This window comes from Prionailurus viverrinus, unplaced genomic scaffold, assembly GCF_022837055.1.
Source record: "Prionailurus viverrinus isolate Anna unplaced genomic scaffold, UM_Priviv_1.0 scaffold_55, whole genome shotgun sequence".
NCBI lineage: Eukaryota > Metazoa > Chordata > Mammalia > Carnivora > Felidae > Prionailurus > Prionailurus viverrinus.
Window position 1 is genome coordinate 1,839,377 of NW_025927617.1, and position 19,360 is coordinate 1,858,736.

The 19,360-nt window shown below is 36.1% G+C and overlaps 1 protein-coding gene across 5 annotated transcripts in view; it reads right to left on the minus strand.

Moving 5' to 3' along the window:
- ZDHHC15 (zinc finger DHHC-type palmitoyltransferase 15) overlaps positions 1 to 19,360 on the minus strand; it is a 357,936-nt gene that overhangs the window by 291,881 nt on the left and 46,695 nt on the right. For all 5 annotated transcript variants that reach the window (XR_007149886.1, XM_047848206.1, XM_047848204.1 and 2 more), the window contains exon 2: positions 13,282 to 13,308. Coding sequence is in view for 4 of the 5 variants with exons in the window: in XM_047848206.1 (XP_047704162.1) it covers positions 13,282 to 13,308 (27 nt within the window). In the remaining variant the exon portion in view is untranslated. The remainder of the gene's footprint in view (positions 1 to 13,281; positions 13,309 to 19,360) is intronic.

Sequence of the window (19,360 nt, forward strand, 5' to 3'; positions counted from 1 at the left end):
TAAGTTTATTTAAAAGAGAGAGAGAGAGAGAGAGAGAGAGAGAGAGCAAGCAGGGGATGGGCAGAGAGAGGAAGAGGATCCCAAGGAGGCTCCTCACTGTCAGCATAGAGTCCAATGCAGTGCTTGAACTCATGAACCATGAGATCGTGCCCTGAGCTGAAACCAAGAGTCAGAAGCTTAACCAACTCAGATACCCAGGCACCCCTGTATGTGTCTTTAGATTTGAGATGATACACCACTGAATCTTGCCTTAACCTTAACCTCTACAATAATTACAAAGAACTCATACTTTCTACTTTATACATTTCTATATTGTTTACATTTTGTGAGGTTCTATTACTCATAATCAAGAAAAACAATAAAATTTTATTTTTTAACTTTATCACTGGGGAAACATTAAATAAATCATAGTATATGTATACTATTTCATATCCTGAGATTAAAAAATGAAATACATTGTTATATGTTAACATGGAAAGGAATCTATATTATTGAGAAAAGTAGGTCATAGAATAATATGCACAGTATAATCCAGTTAAAAAAATACAAGTCTATACAAATATACACATCTGTACTCATGTTTGTATGTAAAAACAGAGAAAAAGATCAATGATACAAATCAAAGTAAATATGGTAGTTATGGATAAGTAGTGATAGGTAGGAGGCAGTATGAGGAGGACTTAAATTTTTTATTTTATATATTTTTGTATTGTTTAAATATTCAGTAAGCATTTTTGTAACAAAATTATTAATGCTAGTTATATTATTAATCATTCTTAATATAATAACTAAAGTTATAATTATACTGAAATTAACATAACATTCTTTTAGAAGGGGGTTAGCCTCTAAAGAGAGCTTCATTTGGTCCCGAAACCCACATTATATAGTAATTTTACAACAATGAGTATAAAATAGGCTATTGTTAAGAGCACTAAAATAACTGCCCAAAACCTAATTGAGGATTTCCTATGCAGTATGAAAGTAAGGATAAAAGATCATACTGTGGCCCAAGCATTTCCTTCTCAGTGCCCTCTTACTTTCCTGGTGTCTAATATATGACCAATAAATCAAAATTCATATAATTAAGAAGTAGACACAAAGCACATACTTCCATGCTCTGGGCTTTCAAATGGAAACCTAAATAATTTCTTATATTAACTTGTTAGGGCCATGATAACAAAGTCTACAGACTGAATGGCTTAAACAACAGAAATTTACTTTCTCACAATTTTGGAGGCTAGAAGTCCAACATTAAAGGATTGACAGGGTTGGTTTCTTCTGAGACGTTTTTTCTTGCTTTGTAGATGGCCATCTTCTTGTGTCCTCACATGGTCTTTAGAATTGTGTGTCTGTGTCCTAATATCCTCTTTTTATAAGGACACCAGTCATAATAATTAGGGCTCACCCTACTGACCTCATTTGAAGTTAATTACCTCTTTAAAAAACCTATCTCTAAATACATTCACAGTCTGAGATAGTGGGGGTTGGGATTTCAACATATAAATGTCAGGAGGACAAAATTCAGCCCACAGAAGTTCAAGTATTTAGGAATTACATCTATGTCTAAAAAAGTAAATAACTACAAGTATCTTTAACTTTAAAAGGGAAAACCAGAGAATTTAGTATGCAAGCTACTATGCAAATGAATTCTCAAAGGATGAGTGAAACTTTTGCTTAAAACAATTAATGGATATTTTCCAAGATAAGCAACTATAGTAAATATGTTACTCTTGATTATATGTGGATTTTCTGACAGATTGTGCCTGATCTCATTCCTAAATTCATTCCCTATCCTCACCTATCCTTGAATCCTACTAAATTTCTAACATCGAGCACATCTCAGATCCTCACATCAAGATTTTCAAAATACAGATACTATGATGCTGAAAAGATCATCTATGACACACAGTCTTATTAAAGCAAAATTATTATTATGGGCCTTGTTTCTAGTATGATCTATTGAAAAAGATATGGACTCATGTCTTAAAAAATAATTAGTCCTGCATAATCAAGGATTTTATAGTAAATAATATTCTGGACTGTCATTGATCTGGGCTTTAGTTCTTTCTGTACACTAGAAACAATCTGATTAGGTCAACATACGTTACTTCTTTTGATCTCAGTTGTTCTACTTACAAAATATGAGTGCAGGGCTTCTTACAATATATTTATAAAGGTAGGAATTATCGTCCTAAAATATATTATGCTTCTTAGAAGAAAGATCTTTTAGGTCCTTCCCAATGTTAATAACAATAACAATAATAGTATCTACTACTATTTATTTTGTAATTATATCAGGCACTATGCCAAGAGACTTATATACATCATCTGATTTTAGTGCTCTACACACCATGTAAGACAATTACTTTTGGGAGCCTGGGTGGCTCAGTCATTAAGCACCTGACTTTGGCTCAGGTCATGAGCTCACAGTTTGTGAGTTTGAGTCCCACATGGGGTGAGCACAAGCCCCACTTTGGGAGACCTCTAGCCCCACTTTGGGTGAGCATCAGCCCCACTTTAGGTGATCTCGAGTCCCGCTTTGGGTGAACACTAGCCCTGTTTTGGGTGATCCCTGCTTCTCTCTCTCTCTCTCTCTCTCTCTCTCTCTCTCCCTCTCTTTGCCCCTCCTTGGATTCTCTCTCTCTCTCTCTCTCTCTCAAAAAAGAAGAAGACAGTTACTTTTAGAACAATTTTACAGATGAAGAAAGTGAAACTTAGTGAGGTTAAGTTCCCAAAGGTCATATATTATATATTGAATGGCAAAGTCAAGATTTGATCCTGGGTACATCTAACACCAAAGTCTGTGCTTATTTGCTACTGTTACAATGCTCTTATTGAATTGGAGATTGGAATTTATCAGAAACTGTATTAATTCCCTGGCTATGTCATGAAAAATTATCACAAACTGGGTGGCTTAAATAAATTTATTCTCTCATAGTTCTGGAGACTAGAACAAGGTCATATTCCCTCTGAAGATTCCAGGGGAGAATCATTCCTTGCCTCATCCTAACTTCTGGTGATTCTTCGCAATAGTTGGTGTTCTCTGGATTGTGACAACATACCTCCAATTTCTGCCTTTGTCTTGATGTGGCCATCCTCTCTGTATCTTTGTATATAAATATTCCTTTTCTTATAAGGACACCAGTCGTAGGGCCAATCCTAATGCTGTATGGTCTCATCTTGATTTAGATTAAATCTGCAAGGATGATATTTTTAAATAAAATCACATTTATTGGTTTTGGATGGTCATAAATTTTGGAGGGAGCTCTTCAATCCAATAAAGGAACCATTAACTAGACAAGAAATGGAAACAGTTTTGCTGTATGTTTGAATATGGTTTTCTTAAGATGTGGAGGCTGAACAAAAGGCTATGTGATTTGAGGTGTTCATTTATTTGCCAGTAATATTTTCTTTGCCAATGCCAAATAATGTTCCTACTGGTAGTCATATGCTGTATTGTATTCTACTTTAATAGTGCAGTATAAATTGAAACAGATTCACAGGGTTAGAAGGGACCATAGATATTCATTAGGCCTCTTGGCCAGAGTCTAGGCAAGGCTCACTGATTCATGCCAGATACTTGAGTGTCTAATACTTTCTGAAAAATAAATTTCATGGTGTCTCCTTATAACCTGACCTAGAGTTTAGAAGTTCTTTCCAAGTCTAACTTTCTTCTGGCTACAGTCAAATCTAAATTTAGCCATCAAAAAGAATGGTATCTTGCCATTTGCAACTATGTGGATGGAGCTAGAGCATATTATGTTAAGTGAAAAAAATCAGAGAAATACAAATACCTTATTATTTCACTCATATGTGGAACTTAAGAAACAAAACAGATGAGGGCACCTGGGTGGCTCAGTTGGTTAGGCATCCGACTTTGGCTCAGGACATGATCTTGTAGTTCATGAATTTGAGCCCTGGGTCAGGCTCTGTGCTGATAGCTTAAAGCCTGGAACCTGCTTCAGATTCTGTGTCTCCCTCTCTCTGCCCATCCCCCTCTCACACTCTGTCTCTATCTCTCAAAAATAAATAAACATTAAAGATTTTTTTTAAAGGAAACAAAACAGATGAGCATGGGGAAAAAAGAGAGAGGCAAACCATAAAATAGTTTATTAACTATAGAGAAAAAACAGGGTTGCTGGAGGGGAGGAGGGCAAGGATATGGGTTAAATGGGTGATAGATATTAAGAAGGATGCTTGTTGTTTTGTAAGTGGTGAATCACTATATTGCACATACATATTACACTGTATGTTAACTGGAATTTAAATAAAAACCTGAAATAAACAAAAATCATACACTGTGACAACAGAAGACCCCAAATAGACAAAGTAATCTTGAAAAAGGAAAACAAAACTGGAGGTATCACAATTCCATACTTCAAGTTATATTACAAAGCTGTAGCAATCAAAACAGTATGGTACTGGCACAAAAATAGACACATAGATGAATAGAATAGAAAGCCCAGAAATAAACCCACATTATATGGTCAATTAATCTTCAACAAAGCAGGAACAAATATCTGAAAAGAAGAAAGAGAGACAAACCAAGGAACAGACTCAACTATAGAAAACAAGTTGACGGTTACCAGAGGGGAAGTGTGAGGGAGGATTGGTCAAAAAGGTATAAACGAAAAAGAATCATACATTGTGGTGACATAATCTAAAGAGCTCAAATCCTGGTAACTGGATTAATGATACTAGGAAGGCTCTGGGCTGAGTTGAGCTTACACTCAAATGACACCCTACACTGGTGTGGTTGAGTTCACTGATAACACACAAAAAATGAAGATATGGTACTTTGGACACTAAATAAAAGAGCAATTGAGCATCATGTTTCTCATTAAGGAGCTCAACTAAGCAAATAAGGAAGTTGTAGATGGAAAACTAAAAGACAAATGCAAGAGTCTGAACTTTGAATTCAGATAGTGATGGGTTTGAATACTCTCAATTACTAGCTGGATGACCTGGGATAATTTAAATTTTCTAAATTTTAGTTTATTACACAATAAAATGGATTTAAGAGTGTCTACATCACTGTATTGCTGCAAGTACTAAAGGACTTAATGTATATATAATACTTAACATGGTAAGTGAATGATAAATGATAGTTTGCATTATTATTATTATTATTATTATGACAGAGCATAAATTAATCCCTCTTCCAACATGTCTTCAAAGCATATTATGGAAAACTATCTTTATTGGCTAAAATTAACAACACAGGAATCAACAGATGTTGGTGAAGAAGCAGATAAAGGGGATCCCTCTTAAACTGTTGGTGGAATGCAAACTGGTACAGCCACTCTGGAAAACAGTATAAAGGTTCCTCAAAAAAGTTAAAAATAGAACTACCCTATGATCCAGCAAATGTACTACTAGGTATTTACACAGAGGATACCAAAATATTAGCTCAAAGGGAGACATGTACCCAGATGTTTATAGCAGCATTATCTACAATAGCTAAATTATAGAAACAGCCCAAATATCCATCGACTGATGAATGGATAAAGAGGTGAGATATATATATATATATATATATATATATATATATATATATATCTCGCCACAAAAAAGAATGAAATCTTACCATTTGCAGCAACAACATAGATGCAGCTAGAGGTTATAATGCAAAGCAAAATAACATCAGTCAGATAAAGACAAATACCATAGATTTCACTTGTGGAATTTAAGAAACAAAACAGATGAATGTAGAGGAAGGGGGGGGGAAGAGAAAAAATAAAACCATACAAGACTCTTAACTATAGAGAACAAGGGTTGAGGTTTGATGGAGGGGAGGTGGGAAGGGGATGGGCTAAATGGGTGATGGGTATTAAGGAGGGCACTTGTTGTGTTGAGCACTGAATGTTATATGTAACTGATGAAACACTAAATTCTACTCCTAAAACAAATATTACACTATATGTTAACTAACTAGAATTTAAATAAAAATTTGAAAAAAGAAAATGTTCATTTTATATATATATATATATATATATATATATATATATGAATGATCTCTGACTTAAAGAACCATACATGAGAATAAGAGGCAACTCAAGACTTGCTCTTAGGCTATAACAATAGTAGCAAATATCTGCTGAGAAAAGTATGGCTTTTTTTTACCACTGTTCTAAGTGCTTTTGCATGCATTATCTCATTAAATTCTCACAATAACTCTATGAAATAGGTAGTATTTTATTCCACATGAAAATAAAGTGGGCAACAGAAGGTTGTAAAATTTAGTAGGAAGTGCTGGTCCTAGGATTGGAATTTAGAGAGGATAGTTCCAGAACCCAGACTTTTAGCTACTATGTTCTATTGTCTTCCCACCACTCTGCTCTGTTGCCTCTATAGCCAACACCTCTCTTAAATGAGTGATAATATGAATGGATGTTGTACTTTGTCAAATGATTTTTCTGCTTCTATTGAAATGATCATATGATTCTCATTCTTTTTATTAATGTAGTATATCATATCGATTGATTTGTGAATGATGAACCACACTTGCAACACAGGAATAAATCCCACTTGATTGTGGTGAATCATTTTAAAAAATATATTGTTGGATTCGGTTTGCTAGTATTTCACTGAAGAATTATGCATTCATGTTCAACAGGAATATTGGCCTCTAGTACTCCTTTTTAGTGGAGTCCTTAGCTGATTTTGGTATCAAGGTAATGCAGTTGATAAAGTACAACATCCATTCATGATAAAAACTTTCAACAAAGTGGGTTTAGAAAAAATATCCTTCAACATCATAAAGGCGATATAAGAAAAACCTACAACTTGTATCATGCATAATGAAGAAAAACTAAGAGATTTTTCTCTACAGTCAGGAAAAAGGCAGGGATGTCCACTCTCACACTGTTATTTAACAAGTACTAGAAGGCTTAGCCATAACAATTAGAAAACAAAATGAAATAAAAGGCAACCAAATTGATAAGAAAGAAGTAAAACTTTCACTATTTGTAAATGATATGATACTCTATGTAGAAAACCCAAAAGACTCCACCCAAAACTGCTAGACCTGATACACGAGTTCAGTAATCACAGAATATAAAATCAACATTGAGAAATCCATTACATTTCTATACACCAATAAGGAAGCAGCAGAAAGAGAAATTAAGATAACAATCCCAACTACAATTGCATCCAAAATAAGAAGATAACTAGGAATAAACCTAATCAAAGAGATAAAAGACCTATACTCAGAAAACTACAAAACACAGATGAAAGAAATTGAAGAGGATACAAAGATATGGAAAGATATTCTATGAGGATGAATTGGAAAAACAAATATTGTTAAAATATCTATACTATCCAAAGTAATCTACACATTTAATGCAATGCCTATCAAAACCCACCAGCATTTTTTTCACAGACCTAGAACAAATAATCTTGAAATTTGTATGGAGTCAAAAAAGACAACAAATAGCTAAAGCAAACTTGAAAAGGAAAAGCAAAGCTGGAGGCATCAGAAGTCTGGTCTTATGTTACAAAGCTGCAGTGATTAAAACAGTATGGTACTGGCACAAAAATAAACACATACATCAATGCAACAAAATAGACAACCCAGAAATGAATCCACAACTATATGGCCAATTAATCTTCAACAAATCAGGAAAGGATATCCAATGTGAAAAAGACAGTCTCTTTAACAAGGGGTGTTGGGGAAATTAGACAGCAATATACAAAAGAATGAAATTGGAACACTTTCTTATACCAAACACAAAAATAATTCAAAATGGATTAAAGACCTAAATGTGAGATCTGAAACCATATGAAGCCTAGAGGAGAACACAGGCTGTAACCTGTTTGACATTGGCCATAGCAATTTCATTCTAGATATGTGTTCTGAGGCAAGGGAAACCAAAGCAAAAGTAAACTATTGGGACTACAACAAAATTAAAATCTTCTGCAAAATGGAGACAATCAGCAAAACTAACAGGCAACCTACGGAATGGGAAAATATAGTTGCAAATGGCATACATGACAAGGGGTTAGTATCCAAAATCTATAAAGAACTTATAAAACTCAACACCCCAAAAATGAATAATCCAATTAGAAAATGGGAAGAAGACATGAATACATATTTTTTCAAGGAAGACATCTAGAGGGCCAATAGACATATGGAAAGATGCTCTACACAACTGACTATCAGGGTAATGCAAATCAAAACTAATATGAGATATCACCTCACATCTGTAAGAATGGCTGAAATCAACAACACAACAAATAACAGGTGTTAGCCAGGATGTAGAGTAAGGGGAACCCTCTTGCCCTGTTGGTGAAAATGCAAACTGGTACAGCCACTCTAGAAAACAGAATGGAGTTTCCTCAAAAGGTTAAAATTGGAACTACTCTACAAACCAGCAGTTGCACTACTAGATATTTAATCAAAGAATACAAAAGTACTAATTCAAAGGCTTACATGCACCCTGATATTTATAGCAGCATTATCAACAATAGCCACTTTATTGAAACAGTCAAAGTGCCCAGTGGCTGGTGAATGGTTAAAAAAGATGTGGAATTCACTCTGGAAAACAGTATGGAGGATCCTCAAAAAGTTAAAAGTAGAAGTACCCTATGATCCAGCAATTGCACTACTAGGTATTTACCCAAAGGATATAAAAATACTGCTTCAAAGGGACACATGCACCCTAGTGTTTATAGCAGCATTATCAACAATAGGCAAGCTATGGAAAGAGCCCAAATATCCATCGACTGACGAATGGATACAGAAGATGTGGTGTGCTGTGTACACACACACACACACACACACACACACACACACACACACACGAACATTATCAGCCATCGAAAAGAATGAAATCTTGCCATTTGTAACAATGTGGATGGAGCTAGAGTGTATTATGCTAAACAAAATAAGTCAGTCAGAAAAAGACAAACACCTTATGATTTCACTCATGTGGAACTTAAGAAACAAAACGAACAAGCATAGGTAAAAAGAAAAACAGAGAGGGAGAGGCAAAGCAAGAAACAGACTCTATAGTATAGGTTACACACGTGATGGGAATTAAGGAGTGCACTTGCTGTGATGATCACTGGTATGGTATGGAAGTGTTGAATCACTATATTGTACATCTGAAACTAATACTACACTCTATGTGAACTAGGTGAAATTTAAATAAAAACTTAAAAAAAAAAAGAGTAAGGATGCTGGTGCCAAACTACCAGGGTTAAAATCCTGGCGTTATTATTTACTACCTGTGTGACCTTGAGCAAAACTCAGCCTTTTAGTGCATTGGTCTCCTCAGTCAATAAGACAGGATGAAACAAATACAAAAATACTAATTCAAAGGGATACATGCACCCCAATATTTGTAGCAGCATTATTTACAATAGCCAAATTATGGAAACAGCCCAAGTATCCACTATCTGATGAATGAATAAAGAAAACGTGGTATATACATACAATGTAATATTACTCATCCATGAAAAAGAATGAAATATTGCCATCTGCAATGACATGAATGGAGCTAAAGAGTATTATGTGAAATTAGAGAAAGACAAATACCATAGGATTTCACTCATATGTGGAATTTAAGAAATAAAACAAATGAGTAAAACTAAAAAAGAGAGAGAGAGGCAAAAAAAGAAACAGACTTAACTATAGACAGCAAACTGATGGTTTACAGAAGGGAGTTGGGTGGGGATGGGTTACATAAGTGATAAGGATTAAGGAGTGCAGTTGTGATGAGCATCATGTGTGGTATAAAAGTGCTGAATCACTACATTGTACACCCGAAACTAGTGTTACATGATACATTAACTAACTGGAATTTAAATAAAAACTTTTTAAAAAATAAAAGAAGAATTAATACCTATTCTTAAACTATTCCAAAAAGTAGAAAAGGAAGGAAAACTTCAAAATTCATTTGATGAATTCTATGAGGCCAGAATTATCCTGATACCAAAACCAGATAAAGACACCACTAAAAAAGAGAACAGGCCAATATCCCTGATGGATACAGGTGCAAAAATTCTCAACAAAATATTAATATTAGCAAACCCAACTCATCAATACATTAAAAAATATCATTCTCTATGATCAAGTGGGATTTATTCCTGGGATGCAAGATGATTGAATATTCACAAATCAATAAATGTGACATATCACATCAATAAGATAAAGGATAAGACCATATGATCATTTCAACAGATGCAGAAAAAGCATTTGATGAAGTACCACATCCATTCATGATAAACACACTCAAAGTGGGTTTAGATGGAACATATCTCAACATCACATAGGTCATATATGACAAACCCACAGCTGATACCATCCTCAATGGATAAAAACAGAGGTTTTCCCTTAAGGTCATGAACAAGACAAGGGTATGCACTCTCACCACTTGTATTCAACATAGTACTGGATGTACTAGCCACAGCAATTAGACAACAACAACAAAAAATTAAAAGACATCTAAACTGGCAAGGAAGAAGTAAAACTTTCCCTATTTGTAGATGGCATGATACTCTATGTAGAAACCCCCCAAACACCACCAAAATCTGAATTCAGTAAAGTTACAGAATGCAAAATCAGTGTACAGAAACCTTTTACATTTCTACGGAGCAATAATGAAGCAGCAGAAACAGAAATTAAGAAGACAATGCCAATTAAGATTGCCCCCAACTAAGAAGATACTTAGGAATAAATGTAACCAAAGAGGTGAAAATAAACTACACTCTGAAAATTAGAAAACACTGATGAAAGAAATTGAAGAGGACATAAAGAAATGGCAAGACATTACATGTTCAGGGATTGGAAAAACAAATACTGTTAAAATTTCTATACTATCCCAAGCAAACTCCACATTTAATGGAATCCCTTTCAAAATACCAACAGCAATTTTCACAGAGCTAGAAAAAAGAATCCTAAAATTTGTATGGAGTCACAAAAGAACCCAAATAGCAAAAGCAATTTTGAAAAAGAAAAACAAAACTGGAGGTATCACAATTCCAGACTTGAGATTATACTACAAAGCTATAGTGATTAGAACAGTATGGTACTGGCACAAAAATAGACACATACATCAATGGAACCTAATAGAAAACCCAGGAGTTAAACCCACAATTATATGGTCAATTAATCTTCGACAAAGCAGGAAACAATATCTTATGGGAAAAAGACCATCTCTTCAACAAATGGTGTTAGGAAAACTGGTTAGCTATGTGAAACAGAATGAAACTGGACCACTTTCTTACACCATAAACAAAAATAAACTCAAAATGGATTAAAGACATAGATGTGAGACCTAATAGCATAAAAATCCTAGAAGAGAGCACAGGCAGCAATATCCTTGACATCAGCCATAGCAACATCTTTCTAGATATGTCTCCTAATATAAAGGAAATAAAAGCAAAAATAAAGTATTGGGACTACACCAAAATAAAATGTTTCTGCATAGTGAAGGAAACAATCAACAAAGCTAAAAGGCAATCTACAGAATAGGAGAAGATATTTGCAAATGACATACCCAATAATGGGTTAGTATCCAAAATACATAAAGAACTTATACAACTCAACACGCTTAAAACAAATAATCCAATTAAAAAATGGGCAGAAGTCATAAACAGACATTTCTCTAATGAAGACATACAATGGTCAAAGACACATGGGAAGATGCTCATCATCACTTATCATCAAGGAAATGCAAATCAAAACTCACACCTATCAGAATGGCTAACACCAAAAACACAAGAAACAAGTGTTGGTGAGGGTGTGGAGAAAAGGGAACTCTTACACTGTTGGTGGGAATGTAAACTGGTTCAGCCGTTGCAGAAAATACTGTGGAATTTCCTCAAAAATTTAAAAACAGAACTACTCTATGATGCAGTAATCACACTACTGGGTACTTACCCAAAAAACACAAAAACACTAATTGAGAGGGATACATGCATTCATATTTTTCTTGCAGCATTATTTACAATAGCCAAAACTGAAAGCAGCCATAGTGTTTGTGACAGATGAATGGATAAAGAAGATGTGGTATATATATACAATTGAATAGCACTCAGCCAGAGAAAAAAATGAAATCTTGCCATTTGCAACAAAGGAATGGAGGTAGAATGTATAATGCTATGTGAAATAAGTTGATCAGAGAAAGATAAATACCATATGATTTCATTCATATGTGGAATTTAAGAAACAAAACAAATGAGCATAGGAAAAAAAAGATGAAGAGAGACAAACCAAGGAACAGGCTCTTAACTATACAAAACAAACTGGTGGTTACCAGAGGGTAGTTAGTTCGGAGGTGAGTGAAATAGGTGATGGGGATTAAACAGTAAACTTATCATGATGAGCACTGAGTAATGCACAGAATTGTGAATCATTATATTGTACATCTGAAAGTAATATAACACTCTATGTTAATATACTTGAATTAAGGTAAAAAATCATTAAAAATGAATAAAAAGTGTAATATAGGGGTGCCTGGGTGGCTCAGTTGGTTAAGCCTCCAACTCTTGATTTTGACTTAGGTCATGATCTCACAGTTTGTGAGATCAGGCCCCATGTCAAGTTCTGTGCTGAGTGTGGAACATGAATAGGACTCTCTCTCTCTCCCCCTCTGCCCCCCTCCTCCACTCAAACTCTCTCTCTCTTTCTCTAAAAATAAATAAGTAAACTTTATTTTTAAAAAGTATAAGTATTATGTAATTAATGAATTATAACAGCTAATCCCATGAAGTGAGAATTACAAGTGCCTATATAAAGTGGCTAAATACTTATGGTAAAGCCTGAGAAAATAATGTAAAGCTAAATGTTTGTTAAGGCTCATACTTAGCTTATACATTTTTTAATGGAAAATTCCTCAATCTCTTTACTGTGGTAGTATAAATTGTAGATCAGACTGGATGGGGGTGAAGAGTGGAGAAGAATATAGTAAATATATTGGACCTCCGATGGTGAAGAACCTATCCTGTGGTGCCCTTACTCCATACCTTGAAGGAGGAATGAATTGCACAGGAAGGCAAAGTACCTAGGACAACCGTGATGAAGCAAGAAAGAGCCTAGGTCCTCTCTATCATAAATCCTGATAACTTCCAATTTCTGTCCTACAGCCATAGGGGCCACTAAAAATATGTTCTGCTATATCTCTGGGTATGCTCTGTGTATGCTTCCTGAAAACTGCCATCCCAAACTTTCCACTCAATTCAGTATTCCTGGGAAAGTTTCCCAATTTCTAGGCTTTTATGTAATTCACTCTTAGAGAGATACAATTCTGACCAATGCAATTTAAAATGCTATCTTACCTTTTTCTGCTGGGCTCAAAACAGTCACTGTAAAAAAGAAAGGGAAAGGTCAAAATTAGTGATATCTAAAAATATAATTTTTCTAATCCATTTGTCCATACCACTATTTTTGAGCAGTTTATTCAATGGAATTAATACATTAGGAAACAATCAACCTGCTAAGATGAGGGACGATAAGGATGATCAAATCCCATCCTTTATTATCTTTCTTCATCTTAAACCTGAGTAAGTAGGAATTTCTACTCATTCAACAAATACAGATGTAATATAAATTTTTTACGTCCCACCAAATGGAAACTCTTGAGCTATAACATGGTAGTAAGAGCTAAAAAGCCAATCAATTAGAAGATGATTGATTATTCATTTTCTCAGACTATTCACTGGAGAACATCTTTAAATACCAAGCATCCCTTGTGTATTTAGAGTTAATTTAGTGTGGAGGTTACATGCCAGCTATGAAATCAGACTGCCTGGGTTAAATACCCAGTTGCACTATTTTGTGACTTCAGGCAGGTTCCCTAACTTCCCTAACATTACCTACCTCACAAGGTTACTCAAGATTTAAATGAGTTAATGAATGTAACTTCTGTTTAGCATAGTATCTAGCACAAGGGAAGTACATAACAAAATTACTTCTTCTTATTATATTTGAACTATGATTTCATAGAATATCAGAACAGAAAGAAACTTTAGCAATTCTCTGTTTTATTGGTTTCATTTTACACTGGGAAAAATGGACTAGAGTAGTATCAATGATTTGCCCAGGTATCAGAGCAAGTTAATGGTAGAGCTGGGACTAGATTCCAGGCTTCAAGGCTTTTGTGCCTACTTCCCCCAGTCACTATTTGCTGTTTTATGTAATATATACATAATTTTTGCCAGAATGTCATTTGAAGAATGTGAGGCCTACCGCTTTTTAGTCACCACCAATATCTGTGTGCAATTATACTAGATGTCAAGGCAAAGTGAAACTATAAAGCATGGTTTTCAATCTTGAGAAGGTATTGAATTAAGATGGTTTTCATATACAATGATAAACACTTATGGTCAGAAAAATGGGGGAAAAATCCAAACAGAGAATGAGACTTGTATTGTAGGGCTATTTCCTCAGGTCATTCATCAGTCATACTTCTCTTTCTCTTCATTTCTACATCTATTTTTGTTGAGTCTTAAATTTCTATCCTTTCAATAATCATTTGAATGAACGTTAAAACTGTTCTACTTTGTTTGTGCTAAAAAAATCTGACCAGATAATGTGCTATTTTCGTAATACACCTGCCTACAGATGGTTACTCTTTTTCCTTCCTTTCCAGTTAAAAAATCCTGGGTAAGAAAGATTGATAAGAGTATATTTTTTCTTCTTTTCCATTTTTGAATCCAGGGCACTCATGAAAAATTTATATAACCAACTGACTACAAATTTAGGAAACAGAGACTTCAAAGATCACATGTAAAAAAGAATACATTCTTTTATATAAAAAAATCACTACAGAAGCAAACAAAACGAACTAACAACAGGCAGCAAAAACAAACCCTAGGGAGATAGAGAATCTAATTTCTAGATTTCTATTTTATGATATTCTAAATGTATATTTTCAACAACAAAATTTATAGGGCATGCAAAGAAACAAAATAGTATAGCTTATTAATAGGGAAAAGGAATTAATAGAAACTGTCCAGGAAGGCTAGGCATTGACTTGCTAGACAAAGACTTTAAATTCACTATCTTAGGGGCACCTGGGTGGCTCAGTCGGTTGAGCGTCCGACTTCGGCTCAGGTCGCGATCTCGCGGTCCGTGAGTTCGAGCCCCGCATCAGGCTCTGGGCTGATGGCTCAGAGCCTGGAGCCTGCTTCCGATTCTGTGTCTCCCTCTCTCTCTCTGCCCCTCCCCCGTTCATGCTCTGTCTCTCTCTGTCTCAAAAATAAATAAATGTTAAAAAAATAAATAAATAAATAAATTCACTATCTTAAATATGCTCAAAGAGAAAAACCATGTATAAAGAACTAAAAGAGATCAGAAGAATAAAAATAGAGTATCTATATAAACGAAGAGATAAAAATTAAAGAAAGGAACCAAATAAGATACTGGAGATGAAAACAACAATCATAAAATTAAAATTTTACTAGAGGGACCCAACATCAGATTTAAGCAGCAGGAGAAAGAATCAGTGAACATGACGAGTGGTTGATTTAAATTATCCAATCTGAAGAGCAAAATGAAAAAGAAATGAAAGAAAAATGAACAAAGTCTCTAAGACTTGTAGGACACCATCAAATTTACTATCTTCATAATGGGAGTTTTAGAGAAAGGGGGAGCAAAAGAATATTTGAAGAAATAATGACTGGAAAACTCCTGAAATTTGGTAAAAGACATAAATCTAAACATGTAAGAATCTCAACAAACTCCACATTGGAGAAATTAAAGGATATCCACAATCAGACACATAATCAAACTGACAAAACCAAAGACAAACATTTTGAAAACAGGAAAACATAAGCAATTTCACATACAAAAAATAATAAGATAAATAAATAAATAAATAAATAAAGAAGAAAGAAAGAAAGAAAGAAAGAAAGAAAGAAAGAAAGAAAGAAATACATTTTATTTCTCTTTGGAAACCATGGAGGCCAGAAGGCAGTGAGATGCCATATTTAAAGTGTCCAAAGGAGGGGTGCTTGGGTGGTTCAGTCAGTTGAGCATACGACTTTGGCTCAGGTCATGGTCTCGTGGCTCGTGAGTTCAAGCCCCGTGTTGGGCTCTATGCTGACAGCTCAGAACCTGGAGCCTGTTTCAGATTCTGTGTCCCCCTCTCTCTCCACCCCACACCTGCTTGGGCTCTGTCTCTCTCTGTCTTTCAAAAATGAATAAACATAAAAAATAAATAAACAAAGTGTTGAAAGGGAAAGATCTGTCAATTAAGAATTATATAACTAGTAACACTATCCTTCAAAAAATGAAGGATAAAATAATATTCATAGATAAACAAAAAATGAGGGAGTTCACCACTGGTAGAACTATCCTTCAAGAAATGACAGCGTGCTCCCCAGGAAGTAATTAAAAGACACTAACTATAATTCAAGCCATTGAAAGAAATCAAGAATATTGGTAAAGGTGACTACATAGGTAAATATAAAAGTCATTAGTAGGGGGAAGATGGCGGTGTAGGAGGACGCTGGGCTCACCACGTCCTGATGATCACTTAGATTCCACCTACACCAGGCTAAATAACCCAGAAAACCACCAAAAGACTAGCAGAACAGAGTCTCCAGAGCCAAGCGCAGACAAAAGGCCCATGGAAGAGGGTAGGAAGGGCAGCAAGGCAGTGCGCATGACACAGACTGGCGGGAGGGAGCCGGGGCAGAGGGGCGGCCCGCCGGCCAAGCAGAGACCCCGAGTCTGGCTTGCAAAAGCAGAGGGGCCAGACAGAGTGTGTTCTGACAGCGAGAGGGACTTAACATCTGGAAGGCTATAAGTTAACAGCTCTGTTCGGAGAGTGGGAAGGCTGGAGGACAATGGGAGGGAGAGTTGCTGAGCCCTGGGATGACAGAGCTCAGTTTGGCGGGAAACAAAGGGGCTCACCAGCGACATCTCCCTTGCTCATCCTCCAGCCAAAATCCTAAAGGGAATCAGTTCCTACCAGGGAACTTGCTGGCACCTTGTAAACAACCAACGCTGTGCTTCTGTGGATCCCACCTCTGACGGCGGGTCTGACTCCCTCCCGAAGGGCCCCTCCTGAAGCGGATCACCGAAGGAGAAGCGAGCTGAGCCTGCCCCCGTGCACCTTGCCTATCCACCCCAGCTAATACGCCAGATCCCCAGCACCATAAGCCTGGCAGTGAGCAAGTAGCCCAGAAGGACCATGCCACCCCACAGTGAATCCTGCCCCTAGGAGAGGGGAAGAGAAGGCACACACCAGTCTGACTGTGGCCCCAGCGGTGGGCTGGGAGCAGACAAAAGGTCTGACTGCAGCCCCACCCACCAACGCGAGTTATCCAAGACAGCTCAGGGGAAGCGCCCTGCAGTTCCAACCACTCCAGGAACTATCCAAAATGACCAAACAGAAGAATTCCCCTCAAAAGAATCTCCAGGGAATAACAACAGCTAACGAACTGATCAAAAAGGATTTAAACAATATAACATAAAGTGAATTTAGAATACTAGTCATAAAATTAATCGCTGGGCTTGAAAACAGTATAGAGGACAGCAGAGAATCTCTTGCTACAGAGATCAAGTGACTAAGGAACAGTCCGGAGGACCTAAAAACCGTGATAAATGAGGTGCAATATAAAATGGAAACGACCACGGCTCGGATTGAAGAGGCAGAGGAGAGAATAGGTGAACTAGAAGATAAAGTTATGGAAAAAGAAGAAGCTGAGAAAAAGAGAGATAAAAAAATCCAGGAGTATGAGGGGAAAATTAGAGAACTAAGTGATGCACTAAAGAGAAATAATCTACGCATAATTGGTATTCCAGAGGAGGAAGAGAGAGGGAAAGGTGCTGAAGGTGTCCTTGAAGAAATAATAGCTGAGAACTTCCCTGATCTGGGGAAGGAAAAAGGCATTGAAATCCAAGAGGCACAGAAAACTCCCTTCAGACGTAACTTGAATCAATCTTCTGCACAACATATCAGAGTCAAACTGGCAAAATACAAGGATAAAGAGAAAATTCTGAAAGCAGTTAGAGATAAACGTGCTCTAACATAAAAAGGGAGACCTATAAGACTTGTGACTGATGTCTCTTCTGAAACTTGGCAGGCAGAAAGGAATGGCAGGATATCTTCAATGTGATGAACAGGAAAAATATGCAGCTGAGAATCCTTTACCCAGCAAGTCTGTCATTTAGAATAGAAGGAGAGATAAAGGTCTTCCCAAACAAACAAAAACTGAAGGAATTTGTCACCACCAAACCAGTCCTATAAGAGATACTAAGGGGGATCCTGTGAGACAAAGTACCAGAGACATCGCTACAAGCATAAAACATACAGACATCACAATGAGTCTAAACCCGTATCTTTCTATAATAACACTGAATGTAAATGGATTAAATGTGCCAACCAAAAGACATAGGGTATCAGAATGGATAAAAAAACAAGACCCATTTATTTACTGTCTACAAGAGGCTCATTTTAGACCTGAGGATACCTTCAGAATGAGAGTGAGGGGATGGAGAACTATTTATCATGCCACTGGAAGTTAAAAGAAAGCTGGAGTAGCCACCCTTATATCAGACAAACTAGACTTCAAATTAAAGGCTTTAAAAAGAGATGAAGACGGGCATTATATAATAATCACAGGGTCTATCCATCAGGAAGAGCTAACAATTATGAATGTCTATGTGCCGAATATGGGAGTCCCCAAATATATAAAACAATTACTCACAAACATAAGCAACCTTATTGATAAGAATGTGGTAATTTCAGGGGACTTTAACACTCCACTTACAGAAATGGATAGATCATCTAGACACACGGTCAAAAAAGAAACAAGGGCCCTGAATGATACATTGGATCAGCTGGCCTTGACACATACATTTAGAACTCTGCATCCCAAAGCAACAGAATATACTTTCTTCTCAAGTGCACATGGAACATTCTCCAAGATAGATCACATTCTGGGTCACAAAACAGCCCTTCATAAGTATACAAGAATTGAAATCATACCATGCATACTTTCAGAACACAATGCTATGAAGCTTGAAATCAACCACAGAAAAAAGTCTGGAAAACCTCCAAAAGCATGGAGGTTAAAGAACACCCTACTAAAGAATGAGTGGGTCAACCAGGCAAGTAGAGAAGAAATTAAAAAATATATGGAAACAAACGAAAAACAAAATACAACAATCCAAACGCTTTGGGACGCAGTGAAGGCAGTCCTGAGAGAAAAATACATTGCAATCCAGGCCTATCTCAAGAAACAAGAAAAATCCCAAATACAAAATCTAACAGCACACCTAAAGTAACTAGAAGCAGAACAGCAAAGGCAGCCTAAACCCAGCAGAAGAAGAGAAATAATAAAGATCAGAGCAGAAATAAACAATATAGGATCTAAAAAAAATGTAGACCAGATCAATGAAACCAAG